The sequence below is a fragment of the Dipodomys merriami genome, unplaced genomic scaffold (genome assembly GCF_024711535.1).
Source record: "Dipodomys merriami isolate MVZ:Mamm:240054 unplaced genomic scaffold, mDipMer1.0.p SCAF_2, whole genome shotgun sequence".
Classification (NCBI taxonomy): domain Eukaryota; kingdom Metazoa; phylum Chordata; class Mammalia; order Rodentia; family Heteromyidae; genus Dipodomys; species Dipodomys merriami.
In genome coordinates this window covers 20,984,204-21,009,690 of record NW_027203381.1, presented here as the reverse complement: position 1 = coordinate 21,009,690, position 25,487 = coordinate 20,984,204, and the positions used below count along the sequence as shown (strand labels likewise).

Below are 25,487 nucleotides of genomic sequence, written 5' to 3'. Positions count from 1 at the left end.
TGTATTTATAATGTACCATGTGATTTTTTTTTTGTTTCTTTTATATGTTATTCCCCCATGGTATAACCTCTGTTTTCACTGTATTTGATTCTGGTGCCCTGAATCTTGTATATACATTTTTCTAATTTGGGGAGGGGAAGGGAAATAACAAAATGCTGAAATAAGGATATAGGTTGACCCACTGTAACAATGAGATGTAGAAGACACTATGTTGAAAACAAACTTTACAACTTCGTTGGGGGGGAGGATTTGGGGAGATAGGGAGGGAAGGGAAAAACAAAGGAAGAAATAACAATGCTCCATAGGAAATGTACTCATTACCCTACTCATGTAACTATAACCACTCTGTACAGTATTATTATAATAAAAAAAATACAAAAAAAGAAATTGATGCATGTAGAATCACCAGTTGCTTGGGAATGATTTTATGACATACCTGTTCAGCAAATCCCCAATTCAGTCCTTCTAAAATAACACAGGCCAGTTTATTCTTCACCGCTGTGAGGTTGTAATTCAGTAACCAGTCTCGAATTACAGCTATCTCAGAGGCAGAAGGTCGCCAAAGATACAAAGGCAATTCTTTAAACAAGTATAAAGAAACCTTATTTAAAGGAAAACAGTAATAATTAAAATTTAGGACTGACTTGCACAAGTCTGTATTACGACAGTACATGAGTAAACTGCTGGCAAAAATTTTTCTCCAAAATATTTAAACAAGTGAAATGGAACTCATGGATAAAAAAAATCAAATAGTTATTAAAACTGATGTATCACCAAAAGCACACATAGCATTCCTCTTGTAAAGGCCATTAAAATTTTTTTTTTGGGGGGGGGGGGCGGGGGGGCAGTCATAGGGCTTGAAATCAGGCCCTGGGTGTTGTCCCTGAGCTCTTTTGCTCAAGGCTAGTGCTCTACCACTTTGAACCACAACTCCAGTTTCAGTTTTTGAGTGGCTAATTTGAGATAAGAGTCTCATAGGGACTTTTCTGCATGGGCTGGTTATTGAAGGAGGTAGGAAAGCCAATTCTGAGATATGACAATAGCAGTCACAGATCTTTATAAGCGGCATCTGATCCCAAGTTAGCATGATATGTGGCTGAGGGTCAACACTTAGTAATAGTAAATGTTAATTCTTTTCATCCTGTTGTGCTCTTAAATGGCACAGTTTTCCTCCACAGTTGTTCTTCCTATTTTTGCCACTGCTCCATTACTTCATGTAAAAAAGTATCAAAGGTAACAAATGGTTGATGTTCTTACCATTCCAACCTGATCAATGGTCTCTTGAACTCTATCCAACAGTACAGAAATTATGTCAGGGTGAACAGCTGTGATGGCTCCCAAAAGCTCTCGACCAACCTTTGAGAAAGTCTCTCTGGTAGACAGGGTAACATAAGATACCTAAGTGAAGAGTAGGGGAGCAGAGATGATAATATCAATTATCAATCAAAATATGTGTCCATAGTTCTATCAAGAAAAGCAAGAAACGTATCTCATAAGCCGCCTCAGTTTATGTTCAAAAAGATGTCTGAACTTCAGACAGCAAACTACTCTAAACTATAAGGGAGGAGCAGAGAGAATACTGGAAAATGGCAACTCTTGAATTTAAGTGCTAGATTCAAAAAGCATGTCTAATCCTAGCTACTTAGAAGGCTGAGATATGAGGAGCGTGGTTCAAAGCCAATCAGGGCTGGAAAGTCCATGAGATTCTTATCTCCCATTAACCAACAGAAAGCCAGAAGTGGCACTATGGCTCAAAGTGGTAGAGCACTTTCACCTAGAGTGAAAGAACTCAGGGACAGCACCCAATCCCAGATTTCAAGACCCATGAATGATAAAAGGAAAAAGTGTGTCTTCACGGGGCACCATGGCTCATGACTGTAATCCCAGCTACTCAAAAGGCAAAGATCATGAGGGTTGTAGTTCCAGGCCAAGAGTTAATAAGACTCCATTTACATCAAGAATATGGGCAAGAGAGTACACACTTGAAGGAGGATCAATTTCCAATTCCAGCCCCACGCAAAAAGGTGAGGCCCTGTCTAAAATATAACTAAAGCAAACCAGGGCTGGTGCATGACTCAACTGGTAGAGAGCCTGCTTAGAAAGTGCAAAACCCTGAGCTCAAATCCCACTATTACAAAAATGAGTATATTCTAGTAAAGCTCAGTGGCACATGGATTTAGTCCCAGCTACTTAAGATGCTAAGGTAGGTAGTTGCTGGAGTGCAGTTCAAGACCAGGCTGAGGGGCTGGGAAGGTGGCTCAGTGGTAGAGTGCTTGCCTTGCATGCATGAGGCCCTGGGTTCGATTCCTCAGCACCACATAAGCAAAAAGAAAAAAAGCTGGAAGTGGCGCTGTGGCTCAAGTGGTAGAGCGCTAGCCTTGAGCCTTGAGCTGAGGGACAGCGCCCAGGCCCAGAGTTCAGGCCCCATGACTGGACCCAAAAAAAAAAAAAAAAAAAAAAAGACCAGGCTGAGCAACAGCAGGATCCTACTTCAAAAAGAAAAAGTATATCCCAAAGTTTTCATTAGCAATAAACAGTCTTTTCAGTGTCAAAACTTTTACATAAGAGTAATCAGAGGAAAATATTGCTTCAACTACAAAAAAATAAGGTCAAAATTAATTTTTTGAGGGGGCAGTACTGGGGATTACAAAGTCAGTACTTCTTGATTGCTAGATAAATACTCTACCATTTAACCATTCCCCAGGTCCTTTTACTTTCAGTTTGCTTTTCATATAGGATCTCCTGCTTTTCCTTGGTCTGTGTTATATCTCAACCCTATCTCCTCCACCTCCTTAGTAGTTAAAATTTAGAGGCATGTTCCACCACACTCAGTCCTGTACTGAGTGAAAGATAGATAGATAGATAGATAGATAGATAGATAGATAGATAGATAGATAGATAGATAGATAGACAGACAGACAGACAGATAGATAGTTGTTTTTTTTTGGTCAATCATGGGCTTGAATTCTGGGCCTGGGCACTGTCCCTCAGCTCTTCAAATCGAGGCCAATGCTCTAACACTTAAGCCACAGCACCACTTCTGGTTTTCTGGTGGTAACTGGAGATAAGAGTGTCAGGACGTTCCTTCCCAGGCTGGCTTTGAACCTTGATACTCAGATCTCAGCCTCCTGAGTAGCTAGGATTATAGGCGGGAGCCACCAGTGTATGGCATGATATTTTTAAAAGCAATTCCACAAGAATCAAAGGAAGGACAGCTTAAAAGAAAACCTTTTTAAAACTTCTTATACTCACCTCATATATCTCCAGAACAATAATTTTTATGAAGTCTTCATCCACGTTGTTTCTTCTGGCCTGAGCCATCTGAGCAAAGGTAGTCAGAAGGCAAATCTCTTCTGAGCTATTCATTGAAGAAAGACATTTCTCAAACTTTTCAAAATGCTCTGGGTCTGCAAATTCATACCATGAAAATTGAAGTAGAGAAAGAATAAATGTATATACTTTGATTACTCTTACAAAAAGAAAAGAGGATATAAAATTTTAAAATACTTGTAAAATATTGAGAAATAAAAGGTCTTTCTTAGGTTCAAAATGGATTCCTAAGGATTTCAGTAAGCTGGACCAGGTGGGTCCTAAAATTCCAATCAATTCTAAATAGAATGTAACCTTAGGGGAGTAGGTTAATATTCATAAGCCTTATATGTCTTAAAAGGTTAAGACTAATAACAAGTCAATGGTGAAGAACTTTGTCATAGTAGTACTTTACATGCACTATTACTGTCATTAGGTGTTACCTTCAAGGCAGGACTAGTGATTTCACAAATTTACTTGATTGTAATTGATTCCAATTTTTTGACTGTCATCTGTAGAAATGCAGACACTACTAATACAACACCAATATGAGCAAACCACCAAACACAAATAAGGAATTTCAAATAAGATTGGCCAACAAATAAAATTAGAGGTAAGAAATTTGTTATACTCATGTGTAAGGTAACGATGAATATTATAGACAGTATATAGTTAATATTTCTTAGTTCTCTCAGAGGATGCTGTATGAGCATTATTACATTTTGCCACCATGCAACAGTTTGGGCAAACAACTTTGCAATTCAAGACATTGAAAAAGGAAAAATTTACAAACAGAAGGGGAGAGAGGACCAATTAAAACAATGTAGTCCCCTAATGGACCTTTTCACAGTAAGAAAGCAACAAGCCAACAATTCTTTTCACATGTTTATACATTTGCGAAATCAAAAGAAGTCCACCAAATTTCCTAAACTTTCAAATAACTTCATGGGGCAAATACCAATCCAATTTTCATTTCCCATTCCCAATTTGGATTTATAATGGAAATTATTACACAGGGCATTCTCAGCAAAATGAACATTGGAATTATCATTCTAACTTAAAGTATTATAAAGTACACATCAAGGGAAAGGCTATATATTTTAAATAGTTCTTTGAAAAAGAACAAATAGAAAAGAAAAGTAACTTTCTAAGCACATTTCTACTTGCATCAAACTTTATGACTACTAGTGGTCAGAATACTGATCCTACTAGAAACAAACAAACAAAAGAAACCAAATAAGAACAGGCTGATTTTTGCTGAGTACGGTGGTAAACACCTATAGAAGCTGAGAAGGAAGAATAATATGAGCCTAGGTGACCCATATTAAAAAAAAAAAAAATGAGTTGGATGCCCCATAACCTATGCTACATGGAGCTGTGAGATTAGAAAAATCAAGGCCAGCCCAAAGGAACTCCACTCTTCAACAGCTGGGTGGAGAGATAGGCATCTAACATCCTAGCTATGTGGAAAGCTTAAAATGGAAGGATCATGGTTCAAGGCCACTCTGGACAGAAAAATCTGTGAAAATCCAGTTCAACAAAAAAGCTGTATGTAATGGCACATGCTTGTCACCCCAGTTATAGTGGGGAAGTTTAAAACAGGAAGATAATGGTCCAGTAACAAACCTGAGAAGGAAACAAAATCCCATCTCAAAAACAACCAGTGCAAAAAAGGGCTGGAGGTTTGGCTCAGTGATAAGAGCACCTGTCAAGCAAATGCAAGACCTAAATTCAAACTTCAGTGTGTACACACACACACACACAGAAAAAAAAAAACAGGCTATTTTTAACACTCTCTGCTGTAATTCTGCTAGTGAAGATGTTAAATATGTAAAATTCTCCTTGAATTTTACTGTGATTTCAGGTCCACATTGTCCCTATTACAAGAGATAAGTAAGAATTATCTAAAACAAGAACTTTTAAGGCTAAGGGTATGGCTCAAGTGAAAGAGCAACCTGCCTAGCAAGCACTGTTTAGCCTTCACTATTAATTTGTAAAGTAGGCTTTGCATACAACCATGATTTATTTTTGGGTTTTTTTTCCCCTTTCTAGATATGTCTTCACTTTTCTCTCTGCTTTTTGTTTTCTGGTGTTATACATGTGAATCTACTCTGTGTTTGTATATGTGTGTGTATATGTGTGTGTGTGTGTGTGTGCGTGCGTGCGTGCGTGCGTGCGCACCAGTCCTGAAGCTTGACCAACTCAGGGCCTGGGCTCTGTCCATGAGCTTTTGTGCTTCAGGCTAGTTCTCTACCAACAGATGCATAGCTCCACTTTTGGATTTTTTGGTGTTTAACTAGAGATAAGAATCTCACAAACTGCTGCCTGAGCTGGCTTCAAACCATAATCCTCAGATCTCAGCCTCCTGAGTAGCTAGGATCACAGGCATGAGCCACTGGCACTCAGCTAGTAAATACACTTTTGTCTATTATTCTTTTTCTTCTGGACTTCCTTATATTTTATAAAATGCTTCTACACTAATCTGGGAGAGATATTCATCAGTACTTCAAGAAAACAATTCTGGTATTTGTTAAACATGGACAAAAACCTTAGACTTTTACAAGCACAATAAAAAAAAATCAAGCCTTCCAACACAATTTGGGATAGCCAATCTATCTAGGAGAATTTGTCTCATAAAAAAAACATTTGGGGCTGGGAAGGTGGCTCAGTGGTAGAGCGCTTGCCTTGCATGCTCAAGGCCCTGGGTTCGATTCCTCAGCACCACATAAGCAAAAAGAAAAAAGCCGGAAGTGGCGCTGTGGCTCAAGTGGTAGAGCACTAGCCTTGAGCTGAAGAGCTGAGGGACAGTGCCCAGGCCCAGAGTTCAGGCCCCACGACCGGACCCAAAAAAAAAAAAAAAAAAAAAAAAAAAAAAAAAAAACATTTGAAAAGTACAACTAGGGGCTGGGAAGGTGGCTCAGTGGTAGAGTGCTTGCCTTGCATGCCTGAGGCCCTGGGTTCGATTCCTCAGCACCACATAAGCAAAAAGAAAAAAGCTGGAAGTGGTTCTGTGGCTCAAGTGGTAGAGTGCTAGCCTTGAGCTGAAGAGCTGAGGGACAGCGCCCAGGCCCAGAGTTCAGGCCCCACGACCGGACCCAAAAAAAAAAAGAAAAAGTACAACTAGCTATTTATAGGTTTTTTAATTCTGTTAATATATTGATATGTCTTCTATCAGGTGGATTTTTTGTTATCTTTTGTATTTTATTATTTTCTGATTTTGGTGGTACTATGGATTGAACTCGGGGTTTCTATGCATTTACTAGGTAAGCATTCTATAAGATTTCTTTTTTAATGTACAGGGTAATTATTAAATTATAATAATCATAGATCTAATTAAATAGGCTGAGTATTTTTTATTAACATTAAAGCATAAAAAAAATACCACTGGGCACTTGTAATAACACCTGTAATCCTAGCTACACAGGAGGCTGAGATCTGAGGATTGCAGATCAAAGCCAGCCCAAGCAGAAAAGTTCCCATGAGACTTTTATCTCCAATAAACTATTCAAAAAAGCAGGAAGTGACACTGTGGCTCAAATGGTAGAGCGCTAGACTTGAGCACAAAGAGGCTCAAGGACAGTGCCCTGAGTTCAAGCCTCAGGACAAGCAAAACTAAATTAATAATAATAATAATAAAACCCTGGAATTTGGTTTTGATACATTAAAACTAACTCAGTTCTTTACCAAAATTAGTTTTTGAAGTGTATATGTTTACTTCTTCATAAAAACAATACATCTAAAAAAACTCGTATTTTCCACTTAGAAAAAATATATATAGATATAGATATAGATTGTAGAAAAAAAAAAGAAGAACAACAACACTAAAAGGGAATGGGCACCAGTAAGAGGGGGCTAACAAAAAGGGTAAATGAGAATGAATATGGTCCACACGGTTTATTTCTATGTATTAAAATAGAAGAGTGAAATCTGGTGAAATTATTTTAAGAAGAAGGAATGAGGTTGGAGAGAGTGGTAAAGGCTAATAAGGCTGACGGAGATACAGAGTATACATGTATGGAAACTTCAGAATGAACCCCCACACACGTGTATAATAAATGTATGCAAATTAATTCATTACACAATTAATTAAAAGTTAAAATATATTAAAAATTAAATAATAGTAGAACTAGCCACAAAACCTTAACAAATTTCCAGATAATATGATAACCTGACTAGAATAATTTTACACATGCAAATAAATGATTCTTTTGTTGTTTTTTTTTTGGGTCCCGTCATGGGGCCTGAACTCTGGGCCTGGGCGCTGTCCCTCAGCTCTTCAGCTGAAGGCTAGTGCTCTACCACTTGAGCCACAGCACCACTTCCGGCTTTTTTCTTTTGCTTATGTGGTGCTGAAGAATCGAACCCAGGGCCTCATGCATGCAAGGCAAGTGCTCTACCACTGAGCCACCTTCCCAGCCCCAACAAATAAATGATTCTTAAGAGTAAGACTAGTGTGTTTATAAATCACTGTCCAAAGAAAAACATTCTCTTAATCCTTCTACAAGCAGAAGGAATAAGTCCATGGCAGAGAGGTGCATGAAGGCAGTGAACAACAAAGGTCTAACCAATAAAGGTCTTACCTTGGAGCTGCCTCTTACACTCTGCTGGGTGGAGGGCAGAGCATAGCTGCTGCAGGTTCTCATTCTCCACCTGATGCATGAGAAAGAATAGCTTCCAGAGCATCTGGACTGACAGTGTCCCAAAGGGCATTTCAGACATAAACAGCCAAATGCCAAGTCTTCACATTTTAAAAAGAAAAGGGATAATTTGATATATTAAATCAGCTTTCAGCACTAGGTTTGTTTCTACTTCCTTAGTAGAAACAGTTCTCACATAAAAATTCCTAAGCACATTGCTACAACTCCTCTAACATGCTTCAATCACAACAACAAACACTAGTGAATATTTAGTCTATGTCAGGTACTCCCCTAATTGTCATTTCATATATACACATTAGTCATATATACACATACGTTACATTTTATATATACATATATATGATATACACAGTATCACTTCCCAAAATGCTTGAGACAAGAATTATCTCAGATTTGGGGTTCTTCTTTCAAATTTAGAATATGGACACAGTAAAGTTACAAAAGCATGCCTCTGCCTTTACCATTTATATATATAATATTCTAGCAGCACAGACAGAATAATCACAAGACAGAATTTATACAGCCAAGACATAGAGATCCTATACTTCAAACCCTTTTAGTAAGACAACTTTATCATGAAACCATGAAATTATTTGTACCAAGTACTAAGTTTCCCTGTAAGTTCAGAGATGGCAAAACTGAAACATCAGAAATATTTTAAGGCAGAAAAGAAATTTGAAAAAGAAATAATTTCTACCAAGGCAGGATACACTACAGATACGAAAACTAAGGCCCAGAATGCTCCCAAGATAAGAAATAGATAAAATACACAAAGACATTACTGTATACATCTACATTAGACAATGGTTTTCACTCTGAGCTTTCCTCCTTCCTTCAAGGAAATTCTCATCAATTATCCTCTTATTTCTTACCTTTTGGCTTTCAGCACATGTAGGACAGCTCGCAAAAACAGCTCATCAAATTCAATCTGCAGTTTCTCCATGGAGTAGGGCTGCAGGACCAATTCCGAACCTCTATTATGGCTCACAAATTGTGCCCAGTGGTCACTCACATAACCAAGGGTCATCCTGAACACAAAGACAACATAACACTTTCCAACTACTCTCATTCAGTATCAGCAAGTTTATATTACATTTTAAGTATTAATGCACTCAAATCTATAGTTACTATTATCTTCTGGGTTCTGAAGGTAATGTGAGGAGGAAAATGAAAACTTACTCTCCTGAAGCTAATACTTAGTGGAAGGCAAATAGACAACAAAACCAAGTAATCTGTCATGAAGTTATCACTGACAATGAGAAAAATAAGAGCAGAAGGGGAAATATAAAGAGGTCTGAAGATGGAAGGGTAGACAGAAGTAAGAAGGATAGTTGGGAGTAGGGGAGACTTCGCTGATGAGGAATATGCAAAATTGTGCTTAAAGAAATATATGGAAAATTATGCTGCAATTGGAATGTATAAGAAAAATCTATGATGGATGCAAAGAAAAGTAAAATAATTATAATATACTATAATAGTAATACACATAAGCATTTACACAGGTAATTTAAAGAGTAAATAATAACAACGCCTTTAGACTAAGATAAAAAAGCCCAGTCCTGGCACATAGTAAGCATGGTGTACATCATACATGTGCTGAAGGACTAATTTTATTCATGGCCTTATTAATTAAGCAGCTTAAGAAAACAAATGTCTATGTTGACTTCTGCTAATAAAAAGTAGACAGGCTCTTAGCTTTCAAAAAATTATTCTCCAAGTTACCAGCCATCCTTCCTCCCACAATCTCCCTTTCCTTGCCCTCAACCAAGACTTACTGTAAACCTTAGAAGGGACCCTCAGCCTCTGTAATAAGTTTTCCTGGCTTTACAAAACTACAGAAATGGACTGGGAATGTGGCTCAGTGGTAGAGTGCTTGCCTCGCATGCATGAAGCCCTGGGTTCAATTCCTCAGTGCCACATACACAGAAAAAGCTGGAAGTGGCGCTGTGTGGCTCAAGTGCTAGAGCACTAGCCTTAAGCAAAAGAAGCTGAGGGGCAGTGCCCAGGCCTTGCGTTCAAGCCTGAAGACTGGCAAAAAAAAAAAAAAAAAAAAAACTATAGAAACATTTTGAATGGCAACACTTTCATACAACTTCTTTTTTTTTAATAAAAATTTTTAATTTTATTTTATTTTTTTGTCAGTCATGGGGCCTGAATTCTGAGCCTAGGCGCTGTCCCTCAGGTCTTCAGCTCAAGGCTAGCACTCTACCACTTGAGCTACAGCTCCACTTCTGTTTTATCTGCTTATGTGGTGCTGAGGAATGGAACCCAGGGCCTCATGCATGCAAGGCAAGCACTCTACCACTGAGCCACCTTCCCAGCCCTCATACAACTTCTTAAAGGTAATAAAAATACAATTTTAAAACTATAGAAACATTGATGTTGGTATAATCTGTGGAGGGGAAGGGGAAAAACAAATCATTTAAATAGGGATACAGGTGGACCCATTGCAACAATGTGATGTACAAGTCGTTATGTCCAAAAATGAACTTTACAACTTTGGTGCGTGTGAGCGGGGGAGGGGAGGGTAGCGGGAGGATTGGGTGGGGGAGCGGGGAGAAGATGGGAAGGGATAGGAAGGGGAAACAAAGGAGGAGGCTACAATGCTTGATAAGAAATGTACTCATTATCTTGCCCATGTAATTGTAACCCCTCTGTACAGTATTTTCACAATAAAAAAAAATAAAAATTAATTTAAAAAATAAATTAAAAAATAAATAAATAAAACTATAGAAACATATCTAAAGTAAATAAACTAAAATCAACTTTTTTAAAACAAGTGTGGTAATGGGGAAATTTTTGTAGTTTTAGAGTTTTTGTGGTTTCTATGGCTGTACTTGAGGAAAGAGGTTAGGAAATAATAACTTATTTTGAGAGTATAGAGAATAATCCAGTAAAGACACGACGCAAAAAGAAGATAAAAAATTATTTTTTTAAAGCAGTACATATCAAAATTTAGGACACTTAATAAGACTATTAATTCACTTTTCACTTAGATACTCAATAATGCTTTCCCATTCAAAGAAAAATCACCACTGATTTAAAACTCTGAAATTTTAAACACAGGATGAGAACAAAAACAAAGAATGATATTAAGGAGTTATTGTCAACTTCCCACAGCTCAATGGCAATTTGAAAGCAAAACTAAAAGAGTGACAAGAAGAGAGAATAAAGGAAGCAGAAAGAGCCTGCATTGCTCTTGACCCTTGTCTCAGCCCAAATTTAACCCAGTAGAAGTTGGAAGATCAGGACTGCAAGATCAACCATCTAATAAATGAGATTAAATTTGGAATCATTAATAAAATATTTAGACTGGAACCATTTACAAAATTCCCACTTGTTAAATAAAAGAAAAAAACTCACTTTTATGAGAAGTAAGACCTGATATATAAAACATCCATCATGCCATTTATCCAGAATCTGTCTGAACACAATAAAATTAGGCAGGCCGGGCGCTGGTGGCTCACGCCTGTAATCCTAGCTACTCAGGAGGCTGAGATCTGAGGATCGCAGTTCAAAGCCAGCCCGGGCAGGAGAGACCGTGAGACTCCTATCTCCAATAAACTACCACAAAAACCGGAAGTGGCGCTGTAGCTCAAGTGGTAGAGTGCTCGCTTTGAGCTGAAGAGCTGAGGGACAGCGCCCAGGCCCAGAGTTCAAGCCCCACGACCGACAAAATAAATAAACAAATAAATAAAAAATAAAATTAGGCAGATCAATGTACCAATAGCAGTGTTACCTGATCATGAAACCAATCCTCTTTACAAACTGCCTATAACGGGCTCTGTTAAAGGTTTCTAATCCCACAGCCAGAAGTTCCACTAATGAGTTGGCAAAAGCAAAAATTTTCATCATCTCTTGAGGTCTTGTTGTTTCAGGAAAATAATCACCTAGAAGTCAATCAGATAAAAGGAAAAAATTTTAATTGCTATGAAAAGACAGTGAAGGCTACAGGTATAAATACATTAGTGGAAAACAAAGCAAGGATGTAAGTAATTAACAATCTCATTACTCTGGCCCTTATATTAACATGAAATGGGAAGCTACTTAGCCTTCCCACAGTTAAGTACTAGGTAGGAAATGGCCAGCACAAAAAAAGAAAGTCTAGAATAGGAAGGTTCAGGAAAATCTAAATCAGGATTCCACCCAAAAGGCAAATGTGATGTTTCCTATGTAGAGCTTGCCACTACTATACTTGATTTATGACAAAAGAAATCAATCTACCTTTTCCTTTAAACCCAAGAAGATGTTGAAAGAGTTCATGAAATGGAAACTGTGACAAAAGGATGACCAAGTCATCTTCATTCAGGAGAATCCAACTGGTCTCAGGGTCTTCATCCTAAGGTAAAAGAGTGTCAAGTCATGTCAGCTGACTGGATCGATCAACTATGGTCTAGTTACTACTGCTAAATTATCCCAAGACTCAATGAAAGACATAAAATCCTCAAAAGTTCTCAAAACTTTTTAGCTTCAGTTCCTTAGCCAGTAAATCCTCTAAAATTGCAAACATAATTTTATATGTATCTGAGTAATGGCCAGTCTTCAAGTCTGAAACAGCTCTTATTAAATTTCCATCCCAAGGAAGATAGGAAAAAAGATCCTTTTGATTAGGGACCTTACCTAACGGCTCAGTGCTCTGATGACAGCTAAAGAACCATGTATAGAAGGCACAATTCTCTTCCTCTAAAATCAAAGTCAACTGCAGTGCTCAACAGACTTCTGAGGAAGTAATTACCATTTACTACAGATGCCTTAAGTTTGGCTGTCAACTAGTGCTGATGTAGCAGAACAAACCTAACAGTGATCACACACAAAGCCCATGTATGTAGGGGAATGTCTTTGGTGTCTCCTTGCTTGATATGAAGCCCTAAAGTGACCTTAGAAACCAAGCTGAGATATACTACATTAAAAAGGATGCAAAATGGAATATAGAATATATTGGAAAATGGAATATACTGTCTTAGCTTCAACAAGGAGTAATGCAATTCATTCTTAATTTCATCAATCCATTTTCTTAACTTTTTAATTAACACATATTAATAGTACCAGAGAATTTCATTGCACATTTTGAACAAATTCATCCCTCTACTTTTTTTAATAGCATTTACTGTGTTTCATTATTCTACACACACACACACACACACACACACACACACACACACACACACACACACACACACACACACACACACACACACACACACACACACACACACACACACACACACACACACACACACACACAATGTAATATTCTTCAAGAACCCCCAAGTGTTCTTTCCTTTCCCTGTCTCGCCTCCTGTGGATCTCTCAACTGCCCAGCCAGCACAGTCCTTATTTTGCAATTATGTCCCATCATCATTATCATCATCATCATCATCATCATCATCATCATCATCAATCATCATCATGTTTAGGTCTAGATTCCACATAAAAGTGAAAATGCGGTATTTGGCTTTTGAGCTTGGCTTATCTTGCTCAGCATGACTGTTTCCAGTTTATTTTCCTGCAAATAATATATATCCACTCTTCTTAGTAAGAGCCATTCATTTTGATTCCCTGATATGTCTTCTATGGTTGAGATGTAGTTTGCAACTGTGATGCATGTGTTAGAAGCTTGATCTACAGACTAGCAGGATTAGGCGATGGAATGGAACTTTCAATAGGGGAGGTGCTTCCCTTGGAAAAAATTAAGGAAATTCTCTTGGACCCTTTAGTAGATCTCACAAGAATATCTACTATGAAAAAATAGGTCTGGCCTCTTTCAATTTTCTGGCATTCTGTTTTGAAATATAATCCCATGTGGACTGCTTCCCACATGGACTTACTATTCATCATGGGGCCCTTGCTTAAGCCTGTGCCATGCTGTTTGGGCTTTCAGCCCCCTAACATGGTGTGCTAATTAAAGCTCTTTCCTTTATAAAGCTAGCTTTCATTATAGAAATGTAAAATGAGTTAATATTGTGTCCAAAATAGCTACCAAACAAGAGCCTCAGAAACGCTACTTAAGACCAATAGTTCTACAGGGATGGAAAGAGTGACACAATCCAAAAAGAAATGTACTCATTCCCTGATTTACATAACTGTAACTGCTCTGTACATTATCTTTATAATAACAATTAAAATCAGTTGGAGGGGGAAAAAGGACTAATAGTTCTAGACTGGATGAACACTAAAATCATCATGCAAGTTTTTAAGCATCTGGACGTTGGTGTTAGGCCTAGACAAGGTTTTTAAGTTATCCAAATGACTCTTACACAGACACAGTACTGACAAATGACTAATGTGAATAATTCAGAATATTACATTTTCTAATTTAACAAAACTCCTAATTTTCTACGAAGTTCTTTTTCTTTTTGAGACAGAGTCTTGCTAAGACTCCAGAGGCTGGTCTGGAACACATGATCCTCCTGACTTCACCTCTTACATGCTAGAATTAGAGGTATGTACCACCAGGTCCAAGTCCTTAAGCTCTTCAACTCAACATTTATTAGGTACTAACCAAGGACCAAGGACAAGGCACCAGTATAGGGACCTCATACGTTATCTGTCTCAGGGATTAAATGTAGGAAATTTACCAGAAGAAAAAAAAATACTAGAAATAAGTTTTTACACCCCACTGTACTTCAGTTTCCCCATCTCTAAAATATGATCATACAGTACTTATCGCATGAGGCTGGTGGGAGAATTAAATGACAGAATATGAAAAAAGTGCTTAGAATTATACCTGGCACATAAGAACAGTTAATAAATGATTAGTGAACAATGCAGACATGATGAGTTACCTCTTCTCCTCCCTCATCCACTAGTGTCCAAGTCCCAGACGCAGGCCCCGATGAGGATGGCTTCCACTCACTGGGCTTCATGTGACACATAAACTCTGCCCGATTTCTAAAGGATGGCAGAATCATATAAACACAGAAAGCCTCACATGAGTACCATTGTAAATCACCTATGCACTGTAAAAAAGGAGTGAGAAATCAACCTAACCTTCCAGTAGTTTAAATTCCTAAACAAGAAATAATTGGCTGAAGTTCAAGAATACTAAAACCTCAACTAATTTGGGTAGATAGACCACAACCATGGTAATACTAAGTAGCAAAGCAGTTAAGACTAGTTCAGCTCCCAGGCACAGTTTGGAACCATAATTGTGCACTACTGTGGAGACTTCCCTCAAACCAGGCTTCCAGGAGAGGAGACATCTTTTAGGGAACGTGTCTCACTGAACACGAAAGAGCAATCTATGAGTGCTGCAGAGCCTTGTTTAGAACCAAAAAGTATATATAAAAGAAAAATCATCTGAGTCAAATCATTACATCACTCCTGTGTGTAAGCAGTAAGGGAAGGAAGTTGGGAGACTCCTGCCAGCCAGGCTTTCCCAAGCCATTAACTGAATCTAACAAGCAAGTTAACCATGATAGTCTTTTCTCTTAGACTACAACCCAGTCCTCAGGTCTCTCTGAAAAGATATACATTATTGTCTTTAACTAGAAACTTTCTCCCATGACCTAGAGCTCTGTAGCTCTACTACTATCCTTTCAACTGAACAAATTGCAATACTTAGCTCCAAGTGTCCACAGGTATGTATTACTTGCATGCAATTACCTGTACGCATGAGGAATATCAAATTTTCCTCCATACAGAACAGCCCTCCTTTCTGTCTTTTCTAAGAGCACTGCCAACACCTTCTCTGTCACTAAGACTCTCAAGTTTAGAGTTACTTTTCACCACTCCTTTCCCACATGCTTTATTTAAGCAGCTACTGAATCCTTTCCCAGCAAGATGACCTTTAGGTTTCCCTCTTCTGTCCACTATTACTCCAATGATGCAGACACCTTCTAGGACTTGAAATATGAGGTATTAACACATCTCACAGTCACCTACACATAGACCCTGCTTTCACCCTGAGGATGTGCCATCTTGATGGTGGTTTGGGTTCCAGAGCCAAGAAAGCCAGACATTTGTGACTATCTGACTAAGCTAAAATCCAAATTCATACTCTTTTTCGATCTCCTTATTCTTCCTGAAATATAATTTTTACTGTTCAAGTATCTTCCAATGCTATAAAAGCCAGACCATATAAAATCTAGGTCCTCAGCCTTAATTTCAAAACCATCTATCCTCCAACCCACTCTAGCTATTTACCTTTGTTACCATCTCTACATTCACCTTCACCCCAACCAAGCTGATCCGCCTGTCCTCTGCACAGCCACCCCAGACTGCACTGGGCCTTTGTTCACACTGTTCTCCTCTTGCAGGCCTCTCTAGTCCTTTCCTTCCCGTAAAATCCAAACCACTCTTGAAAGCCAACTTATCCATTGTGGTACCCTCTCTGACTACTCCACTTGACTCTTTCTAAATGTATTGCAAGAACCATAGCTTCACAATTTAGCACTTAAATCTTCCCTTCCCTCTATTTCCATGGTACTAAATCTCTTCTTCTAAGGAACAGATCATTTGTTTTGTCTGTGGCACCAAGCATAATGACAGATACAAGAGTGACAAACCCACTAAAAAGGATTCAAAAAAGTTAAATGGCTAAAAGAATTCCTTTGTGACAAAGTTATCAGCCAAAAGAAAATCTGCCACGTTAATATCTAGAATGCCTGACACATTTTTTTTCTTGCATTTATTGTTATTGTTAAGTAGCTGTACACAGGGGTTACAATTCCATAAGGTCTGATACTTCTCTTACCAACTGTTCTTCGGATTTGGGCAGTTCTTCAGATTGGAGCAGTTAAAGAAGCCAGTCCTTTGACAAAAAAAGGCACTGACGGGGCTGGGAAGTTGGCTCAGTGGTAGAGCGCTTGCCTTGCATGCCTGAGGCCCTGGGTTCGATTCCTCAGCACCACATAAGCAAAAAGAAAAAAGCCAGAAGTGGCGCTGTGGCTCAAGTGGTAGAACACTAGCCTTGAGCTGAAGAGCTGAGGGACAGTACTCAGGCCCAGAGTTCAGGCCCCACAACCGGACCAAAAATAAAATAAAATAAAATAAAATAAAAAAAGGCACTGACATTTCTATTTCACAAAGTTCTTTCACACTTACTTGACAGGAGACATCAACAGGGCAAGGGACTGCATAAAATGAAAGACTCCTGATGGGTTATTCAACACTCTGATCTGAAATTAGAAAAGATAAAGCATACCATAGAAAACCAACTCATCATCAGGCACTGGCAGCTCATGCCTATAATTCTAGCTACTCAGGAGGCTGAGATCTGAGGACCGCGGTTCAAAGCCAGCCAGGGCAGAAAAGTCCATGAGACACTTATCTCCAATTAACCACCAGAAAACTGGAAGTGGCACTATGGCTCAAAGTGGTAGAGTACTAGCTTTGAGCTGAGGGACAGTGCCCAGGCCCAGAGTTCAAGAACCACAACTGACAAAAATAGAAATAAAAAAGAAAACCAACTCATCTAGGCATTCACACACAGTGAGACAAGAATGGATATGCTTAGGGAAGGAACACAAAGGCACAATGCCTACATGCCTCTGGTCATATAAAATAAGATTTACTGAAATGTACTGCAGCAAATGACAACAATAGGTTTTTTATTTTGTTATTTTTGCTTTCTTTTCATCTTGTTTGTTCATTTATCTACCTTTGGGAGGGCAAGGGGGAACTGAAATGGAGGGACAAAAAGTGAACAAATGCAGCAATGATACTCACTAGACCCTATGTTGAAAATGAATATACAACTTGTGGGTGGAAATGGAAGGGAAAAGTTGGGAGAGAATGAAGGACAGGGTGACATTGTCTCAAAAGAAATGCACTCATGGGCTGGGAAGGTGGCTCAGTGGTAGAGCACTCGCCTTGCATGCCTGAGGCCCTGGGTTCGATTCCTCAGCACCACATAAGCAAAAAGAAAAAAGCCGGAAGTGGCGCTGTGGCTCAAGTGGTAGAGCGCTAGCCTTGAGCTGAAGAGCTGAGGGACAGCACCCAGGCCCAGAGTTCAGGCCCCACGACCGGACCCAAAAAATAAAATAAAAACTAAAAAAAAAAAGAAATGCACTCATTACCAGACTTATGAAACTATAACACACTTAACATCACCTTTATAACAATAAAAAATTAAAATAAAAAAAAGAAAACGAGCTCAAGTGTCCATAATGTTTCACAAGCAATCCAAAAATAAAGTTGCTATTAAGAGAACAAAGCTGATATGTATGAGTCAAGCAGAAAAGGTCAGATAATGTGATGTTAGGAAAATGAACCCTTAGATATGTATTTAAATGTTTTTTTTCTTTCATGCATTTGTCTAATGCATTTATAAGATTATTTCTTTGTTGCTTTGTATGTCCCTCCCCCACAGTATAACCCCTGCTTTCACTATATTTGATGTCGGTACAATTTGTGGAGGAGAAGGGGAAAAACAAGTCGTTTAAGGATAACTGTGGACTTGTTACAACAATGAGAAGTACAAGTTGTCATGTCGAAAACAAACTTTACAACTTTGGTGTGGGGGGGGGGGAGGAAGGATTGAGTCGGGGAGCGGGGGAAGGCTGGGAAGGGATGTGAAGGGTAAACAAAGGAGGAGGCTGCAATGCTTGATAAGAGATGTACTCATTATCTTGCCCATGTAATTGTAACCCCTCTGTACAGTATGGTCACAATAAAATATAATTTTTTTAAAAAAATAAAAAAAAAAAAGAGAACAAAGCTGAAACTGGCACCTAATCCATAAGCATGAGACACAGTTCAGGTTACCTGCAAGTAATGCCTCAGATTACTCAAACAGCAGAGGTACCTGCGCAGTTTACTCCATCACCTGACACAATATAGGATGAAGGACAATACTGCTACTTTAATTCATAGAGAAAGAAAATTGAAAAAACAAAACAAAACAAAAAAACTTCCTTCTCTTTAAAAAGATTCAGGCTTCTTGCCATCAGAAATACTCATGAAGCCAGGTGCAAGTGGTTCACACTTATAATCTTAGCTATCCAGGAGGCTGAAATCTGAGGATCGCAGTTCAAAGCCAGCCCAGGGAGGAATGTCCATGAGACTCTTCTCTCCAATTAACCACCAGAAAACCAGAAGTGGCGCTGTAGCTCAAGTGGTAGAGCACTTGCCTTGAGCTGAAGAGCTCAGGGACAGCACCCAGGCCCAGAGTTCAAGACCCATGACTGACAAAAAAAACCACCTCATGTAAAGGAGATATAAGAGATCAGAGCTATTCATTAGCTCCTGCCACATGAGCAGTTACTCTGAATAATAAAATGGCCCACAGGCAAGCAGCAAAGAGGATAAACTATAAAGCACACATGGTCAAATTCTCAATACATGTGAGTCGACCACATAGGCATAAGATCTATACAAGTATGCTGGTGGCTTCCGTTTTATCTGTACCAATTTTAGGATAAGCTCATTAATTTAGGAAGTGTGTAGAGACCTATAGGAAAAAAATCATCCTGACGAGGATTTCTACAAAGAACTTTTAAGGAATTATTACTGAACTTACCAATCCAGATAACTGAACTTCTGCAATTCTGAAATAATTTTACTATCGTATCAAGAATACTGCCTACAAATATATATTGGATCTATTTTAAAAAATTTTAGCCAGGCACCAGTGGCTCATGCCTGTAATCCTACTCAAGGGGCTGAGATCTGAGGATCGTGGTTCAAAGCCAGCCCAGGCAGGAAAGTCCTTGAGACTCTTATCTCCAATTAACCACCAGAAAACCAGAAGTGGTGCTATGGCTCAAATGGTAGAGAGCCAGCTTTGAGTTGAAGAATTGAGGGACAGCACCCAAGCCCAGAGTTAAAGCCCCATGACCAACCAAAAAAAAGAAAGAAAGAAAGAAAGAAAGAAAGAAAGAAAGAAAGAAAGAAAGAAAGAAAGAAAGAAAGAAAGAAAGAACGAAAGACCAATATTTATAGGTAGCTTTTTTTTTTTTAGCAGTTTGTTCAGGAAAAATGTCTACTAAAACCCCTACTCTACCACCCAGAATCAAAAGACCATACATCTTACCTGGATGAAAGGAACAGCCCACTTACTAACACCTGCTGGGCACCGAAGAATATGATTTAGGAGGAAGAAGTGATCTCCAGGACAGCCAACTCTTTGTAATACTGATACCTATACAATAAAGGATTAATGGTTTCACTAATTAAAAAGAAAACTAATTTATATAGCAATCTCGACAGACCATTTATCTGATATTTAAGTACTTGTAATCGTTCTAAAGTAACCTGACATAAGATATACTATTAGGTGAGATTTACTACTTGTGAGTTTCTATCATAAACACTGTAACAAAAGCATCACAAAGACAAATCTTTAATATTCCTGACTACATGTGAACAGATGTTAAATCAAGTAATTTCATGCTATCTTAGTTGGTAATAGTTTCTAAAATCCAAATATACTTATCATTGTATATTTAAGAACTCTACAGGTTATGAATATAGCTCAATGGTAGAATACTTGCCTACCATGTATAAAGACCCAAATCCTATCCCAAGAATTTCAAAAACCAACCAACCAACCTAATTAATTTCTCAGGTGAACTTTTTTTTTGCCAGCCATGATAAAAACTCGTGCAATCCAAGTACTCAGAGGCAGAGGCAGGAGGTTTATAAGTTCATTACTAGCTTAGTTACATAGCAAGTTCAGGGCTAGTCTGAGCTACAAAATAATAACCTGCATCAAAACACCAAAGGGAAGAAAGAACTCCTCTAAGATGAATCTAAGAATCTATTTACCCACTGGTAAATAAAGCCAATAAATAAATAATCTACTTCCTCTGTAACACATATAACATTGTTCTTAAATTTTTCCAAAAAAAGCTTTTCCCCTTTTATTTCCATGTCTTCTAAGCTGAAAACCAGAGATCTTTTGAAATAAGAGAGAAAAGCACCTTGTGTTTAATCATGTAGAAGAATAAATCTTATTACCATATATCATGATCAAGGAAAATTTATCAACTGATGAAGACTTTTAAAAAAATGAGATTTTTAGGCATTAGAAGAAAGACTATGTATCTATCTGTCTCTTACCAATTTCTTCAGCCAGAGAAGAATATCATCTTGAAACTGAGTGTCTTCATTCACTCTCCTGGTGAACATGAACAAGACACTAATGCACTCCTTCAGCTGACACAAATCAGAGGGAATGCTTTCGGTCACTTTAGAAGCTATAAATTAAAGGAAGGATTAAATGATTCCCACATAAATGAGGCTTTAGGGAAATCTGTTAATGTATTCACTTAAAACAACTGAAAATATTAAAAACACTTAGTTCAAATAAAAACCCAAAGACAAAAAATTCTATCAAGATATTTTTTTATTATGGAGCTGAAGTTGCAGCTCAATAGTAATGCACTTGTTGGAAGTGGCACTGTGGCTCAAGTGGTAGAGCGCTCGCCTTGAGCTGAAGAGCACAGGGACAGCACCCAGGCCTAGAGTTCAAGCCCCATGACCAACAAAAAACAACAACAACAAAAAAAAAAGTAATGTACTTGCTTAGTAAGTACAAAGAATTATTTCAATCCCAAGCACCACCCTTCAAAACTATTTAAATTTCTAGCCAGGCTCTGGTGGCTCACCCTTGTCATCCTAGCTACTCAAGAGGCTGAGATCTGAGGATTGCAGTTTGAAGCCAGCCAGGGCAAGAAAGTCCACCCACTTAACTACCAAAAAAGCCAGAAACAGCTCAAGGGGTAGAGCACTAAGCCCTGAGCAAAAAGCTCAAAGAAAGTCCCTAGGCCTTAATTAAGGACCAGTCCCAGGACCAGCCCAACAACAAAAAACAGACCAACAAACTGGTCAAGCAACACTATAAAGCACAAGAAACAGAGTATTAAAACATGTAATTTTAGAATTAAATTTTATGTGGACGCCACTTAGTTACAAGCACATAGAGAAAGGCATCCTAGAGAAGCAAAGAATGACAACCACCGGGAAGGAAGTCCTAGCACTGCTCCCAAGGTCATTGAGGCAAGCAAAAAACAAAAAATTATATGCCAAATAGTTAAATCAACTAACTTCCAGCCAACTCAACTAGCCCATACTCCTCACTTCTTGTTTCCATTTTAAAACATAAGAAAGAGGGAGACTGTTATTTACACACCTGGGCCTTGCTGATGAATTGCTAAAGATCTCAGAACAGCTGAGCTATTAAGCAATGCGTAGATGTAAGATTCCACTTGTAACCTCGAAAGCACAGAAGTGTAAGAATGAAGAGCCAGTGTCTGGTGGAGGTGCTCAGATTTGACATCAAATAGCTTCTTCAGGTCACCCAGTGCATTTTCATTCATCTCTACTCTCTGATAGCGATGATAGCCAGAAACTTTCACTTGATCTGCACAAATACCCTACCAGTGAAGAAAAGGGTAAAATATGTAAACAAATCACTCTTTATGAGTTTTTTGTTTTGTTTTGTTTTGTCAGTTGTGGGAATTGAACTCTGGGCCTGACGCTGTCCCTGAGCTCTTCAGCTCAAGGTGAATACTCTACCACTTGAGCCACAGTGACACTTTTGGTTTTTCTGGTGGTTTATTGGAGATAAGAATCTCATGGACTTTCCTGTCCAGGCTGGCTTTGAGCCACAATCCTCAAATCTCAGCCTCCTGCGTAGATAGGTTTACAGGCATGAGCCACCAGCGCCCAGCTTACTCTTTATGTTTGAGGCAATCAGGAAGCAGGTCAGGTATAAGATACAGAAGTTTTAGTACCATTTGCAAAGCGCTCATAATCATAGTGAGGAGTAATACTAATGTATAAAAAATAATACTGGTGAATATACCACCATGTACCAAAGAGTATAATACCAATCATGAATACATTACAAGTTCAAAATAGGGAAGCTATCTCTCCCAGAAACAAAAACTAAATGGAGAAAATGCAAGAAAACAAGTTTGTTGCTTACACATTTGTATTGGTGATCTTACTTCTTTTTATTAACACTGAGGCCAGTGTTATATCTCCTCAACTCTACTGTGCCACAAAATATCTCTGGATCTGCCTTCATTATTCTTTGTGGTTCTGCACCAAAGGAAGTCCTTCTTTTATCCATATGGTCACATCTAAAGACTTTCCTGTTTCCATATCACCACTCAACCTTGGCATTCTCAAACTACTATACATGGTTGATAGTCATAACATTATGTATGCCCAAGGTCTCAAACTAATGGGCAATGAGATGAATTTTCTCTCTTATACTGTGTGTGTGTGTGTGTGTGTGTGTGTGTGTGTGTGTGTGTGTGTGTGTGTGTGTGTGTGTGTGTGTGTGTGTGTGTGTGTGTGTGTGTGTGTGTGTGTGTGTGTGTGTGTGTGTGTGTGTGTGTGTGTGTGTGTGTGTGTGTGTGTACCTTACACAAAAATCCAGACTTCCCAAAGACAAGGAAACAAAGGACCACTTCTTAATTTGTCATATTGTTTTTAGATGACTCTATATTCTTTACTTCATATATAGTATATACATGTACACATCAGAGGGAAGCTAGGAGGAGGGCACAGAATCAGAGGAAAATATATGAAATAATACAGCAGAGGGACCCATCAGCTGCGCTGGACACTGATGAAAGTGAACTAAGCAACTCAAGGGCAGTGATGGGAGGGAGAGAATGAGAAAGAGGGAATAGCTGACACTAAGCAAAAGGAAAGAAATGTACATATTACCCAATTTGGAAGAAAGTTTTATTGTTAAAGTTCATAGAGTTCATAAGCTCTGTAGATTAAGATGATCATTGTGAAGATTAAAATGTGTTTGTGACTTTAGCTAAGTATACCTATACCACAGTACTGTAAAATTTATGTAATCACTTAATCTCAATAAAGAAATTTTTGGAGGAAAAAAAATCCAGACTTCTAGCTTTTTTTGGAAAGAGAAATCTTAAATGTATTACTGGCTCATTCCAACCTCAAAATAAAGCAAAAAGCAACTAGAAGTTAAAAGCGGATGGCCCCTCTAGACCAAGCATGCACTACTGATTTATCTCTGTCATATCTGACCTGCTTCACTCCCACAGTTTACATTCCTGACCTTGACCTTGTATTCTCTACACTGCCGTGCTCTGAGCAAAGCCAGGGTCAGTATCAGGGTTAGAAGCACATTGGTATCCTGGACAATATCACTGGAACAGCAACTCCACTGCAACTTCCTCATACTCTTGAGGGCTTTACAAACACCAGTCAAAATACCTGCACAGATATTTGTTCCTCCTTAAAGTGCCACAGTCGACTTTTAGCATTTTGGCAGTCAGATGTCAGAGTAAGTAGCTCAGCTTCAGCCAGCAATAATTGCTTCCTACACCGTGAGTAGTTCAAAAGCAACTCATAAAATTCATGCCTGTCCTGATGAGCCATACTATCAAATTCTTCTAAATATGACTCAACATTCTCCAGCCATGAACCAGGCTCCAAGATTTTTAGCTGCTCTTTAGTAAATGGTACTAGTTCTGGTTGAGATGGGAGTTCTGGGTAGAGTCGTTCACTATAAAGCAAAGGTTTCACTGCCACCAAAGCTGGTACTTCTCCAGCAATTTCAGTTGGCAACTGGGGATACAGTTTCTTCACTCTAGGTAGCTGACAAACTTCTTTGCCTTCATAAAAACTCTGCAAGCCAACATTTTGAAGCACCTCTAAAGAACAATCTACGGCTTGTTTGTCTTCTTTCCTATTATGAGTTTCTCTGTTTTGTAAATTTTCCATTTCCCTTTGTGTGCAGAAAGAATCAGATTGCAGGGTGTTTTCGGAAGGTCCACATTGTGCCAATTTGTTTTCATCAACTTTTGTCAAGTTCTTGAGGGGTTCCACTTTAGTTCCAACATTGTCTCCATGATCAACCTTCAGCTTGCTTACATCATCCCCAACACAGACTCCTACTGCTTCCCTTTCTTTAAGGGGATCTGCATTACATGTCAGAGACTCTTGTTCACCTATCGTCAGGGAGGTGAGTGGTACATCAAACATTTCACTTTCATTCTGTCCACCAGCATCACTATGGAGCTGGGAATCAGTTAACACCTTCAGATGATCTCCTTTGAATTCACAAGCTGAAGACGAGATCTCCTGCTCTTTGGCTTGTGGAAGGGGGACTTCATCAGCCTCTTCTGTCCGAAGAGTTTCATATTTCTTCTTTTCCTAAAAACAGTATTTATAAGATAAAATAACTCTATAACAATAATTGATGCATTCAGCATGAGCTGGTTTTAAATTATACATAAAATATGAGTATTACTTAATTCATGGAATCTAAATTCATTTTAGATTTATAAGCAACGCTACATGTTTTCAATATGCATCCAGTTTTAAGTGTATTGAACTTGGAGATCCATTAGTCTAATCATAAAAGGAAAAAAGACATTACACTAAGCAGCAAACTATAATTCAAAATGGAAGAGGAAAGTCTGCACTGGATCATTGACCATTCTGTTAGAGGTTAAGTAAAACAGAACACTATCCAACTACCTTAGGCTGCCACAAGGTTGGCTTCATCTTGATAAACATTCAGAAATGTCTGGAATAACTCAAGCAAAAAAACTAACAACTATAAAACAAGATCAGAACCTTAGA

At 38.5% G+C, this 25,487-nt stretch overlaps 1 protein-coding gene across 3 annotated transcripts in view; it reads right to left on the bottom strand.

Annotated features, from left to right (window-relative positions):
- The window catches only part of Epg5 (ectopic P-granules 5 autophagy tethering factor), a 108,989-nt gene that overhangs the window by 65,647 nt on the left and 17,855 nt on the right, over window positions 1-25,487 (bottom strand). For all 3 annotated transcript variants that reach the window (XM_070029232.1, XM_070029233.1, XM_070029234.1), the window contains exons 2-14: window positions 24,114-25,055; window positions 22,042-22,285; window positions 20,970-21,106; window positions 19,942-20,049; window positions 17,013-17,086; window positions 14,753-14,858; window positions 12,192-12,306; window positions 11,707-11,857; window positions 8,840-8,995; window positions 7,890-8,047; window positions 3,253-3,407; window positions 1,258-1,398; window positions 437-601 (exon numbers count right to left, since the gene is read on the bottom strand). In XM_070029232.1, the coding sequence (XP_069885333.1) occupies window positions 437-601; window positions 1,258-1,398; window positions 3,253-3,407; window positions 7,890-8,047; window positions 8,840-8,995; window positions 11,707-11,857; window positions 12,192-12,306; window positions 14,753-14,858; window positions 17,013-17,086; window positions 19,942-20,049; window positions 20,970-21,106; window positions 22,042-22,285; window positions 24,114-25,055 (2,652 nt within the window). The remainder of the gene's footprint in view (window positions 1-436; window positions 602-1,257; window positions 1,399-3,252; window positions 3,408-7,889; window positions 8,048-8,839; window positions 8,996-11,706; window positions 11,858-12,191; window positions 12,307-14,752; window positions 14,859-17,012; window positions 17,087-19,941; window positions 20,050-20,969; window positions 21,107-22,041; window positions 22,286-24,113; window positions 25,056-25,487) is intronic.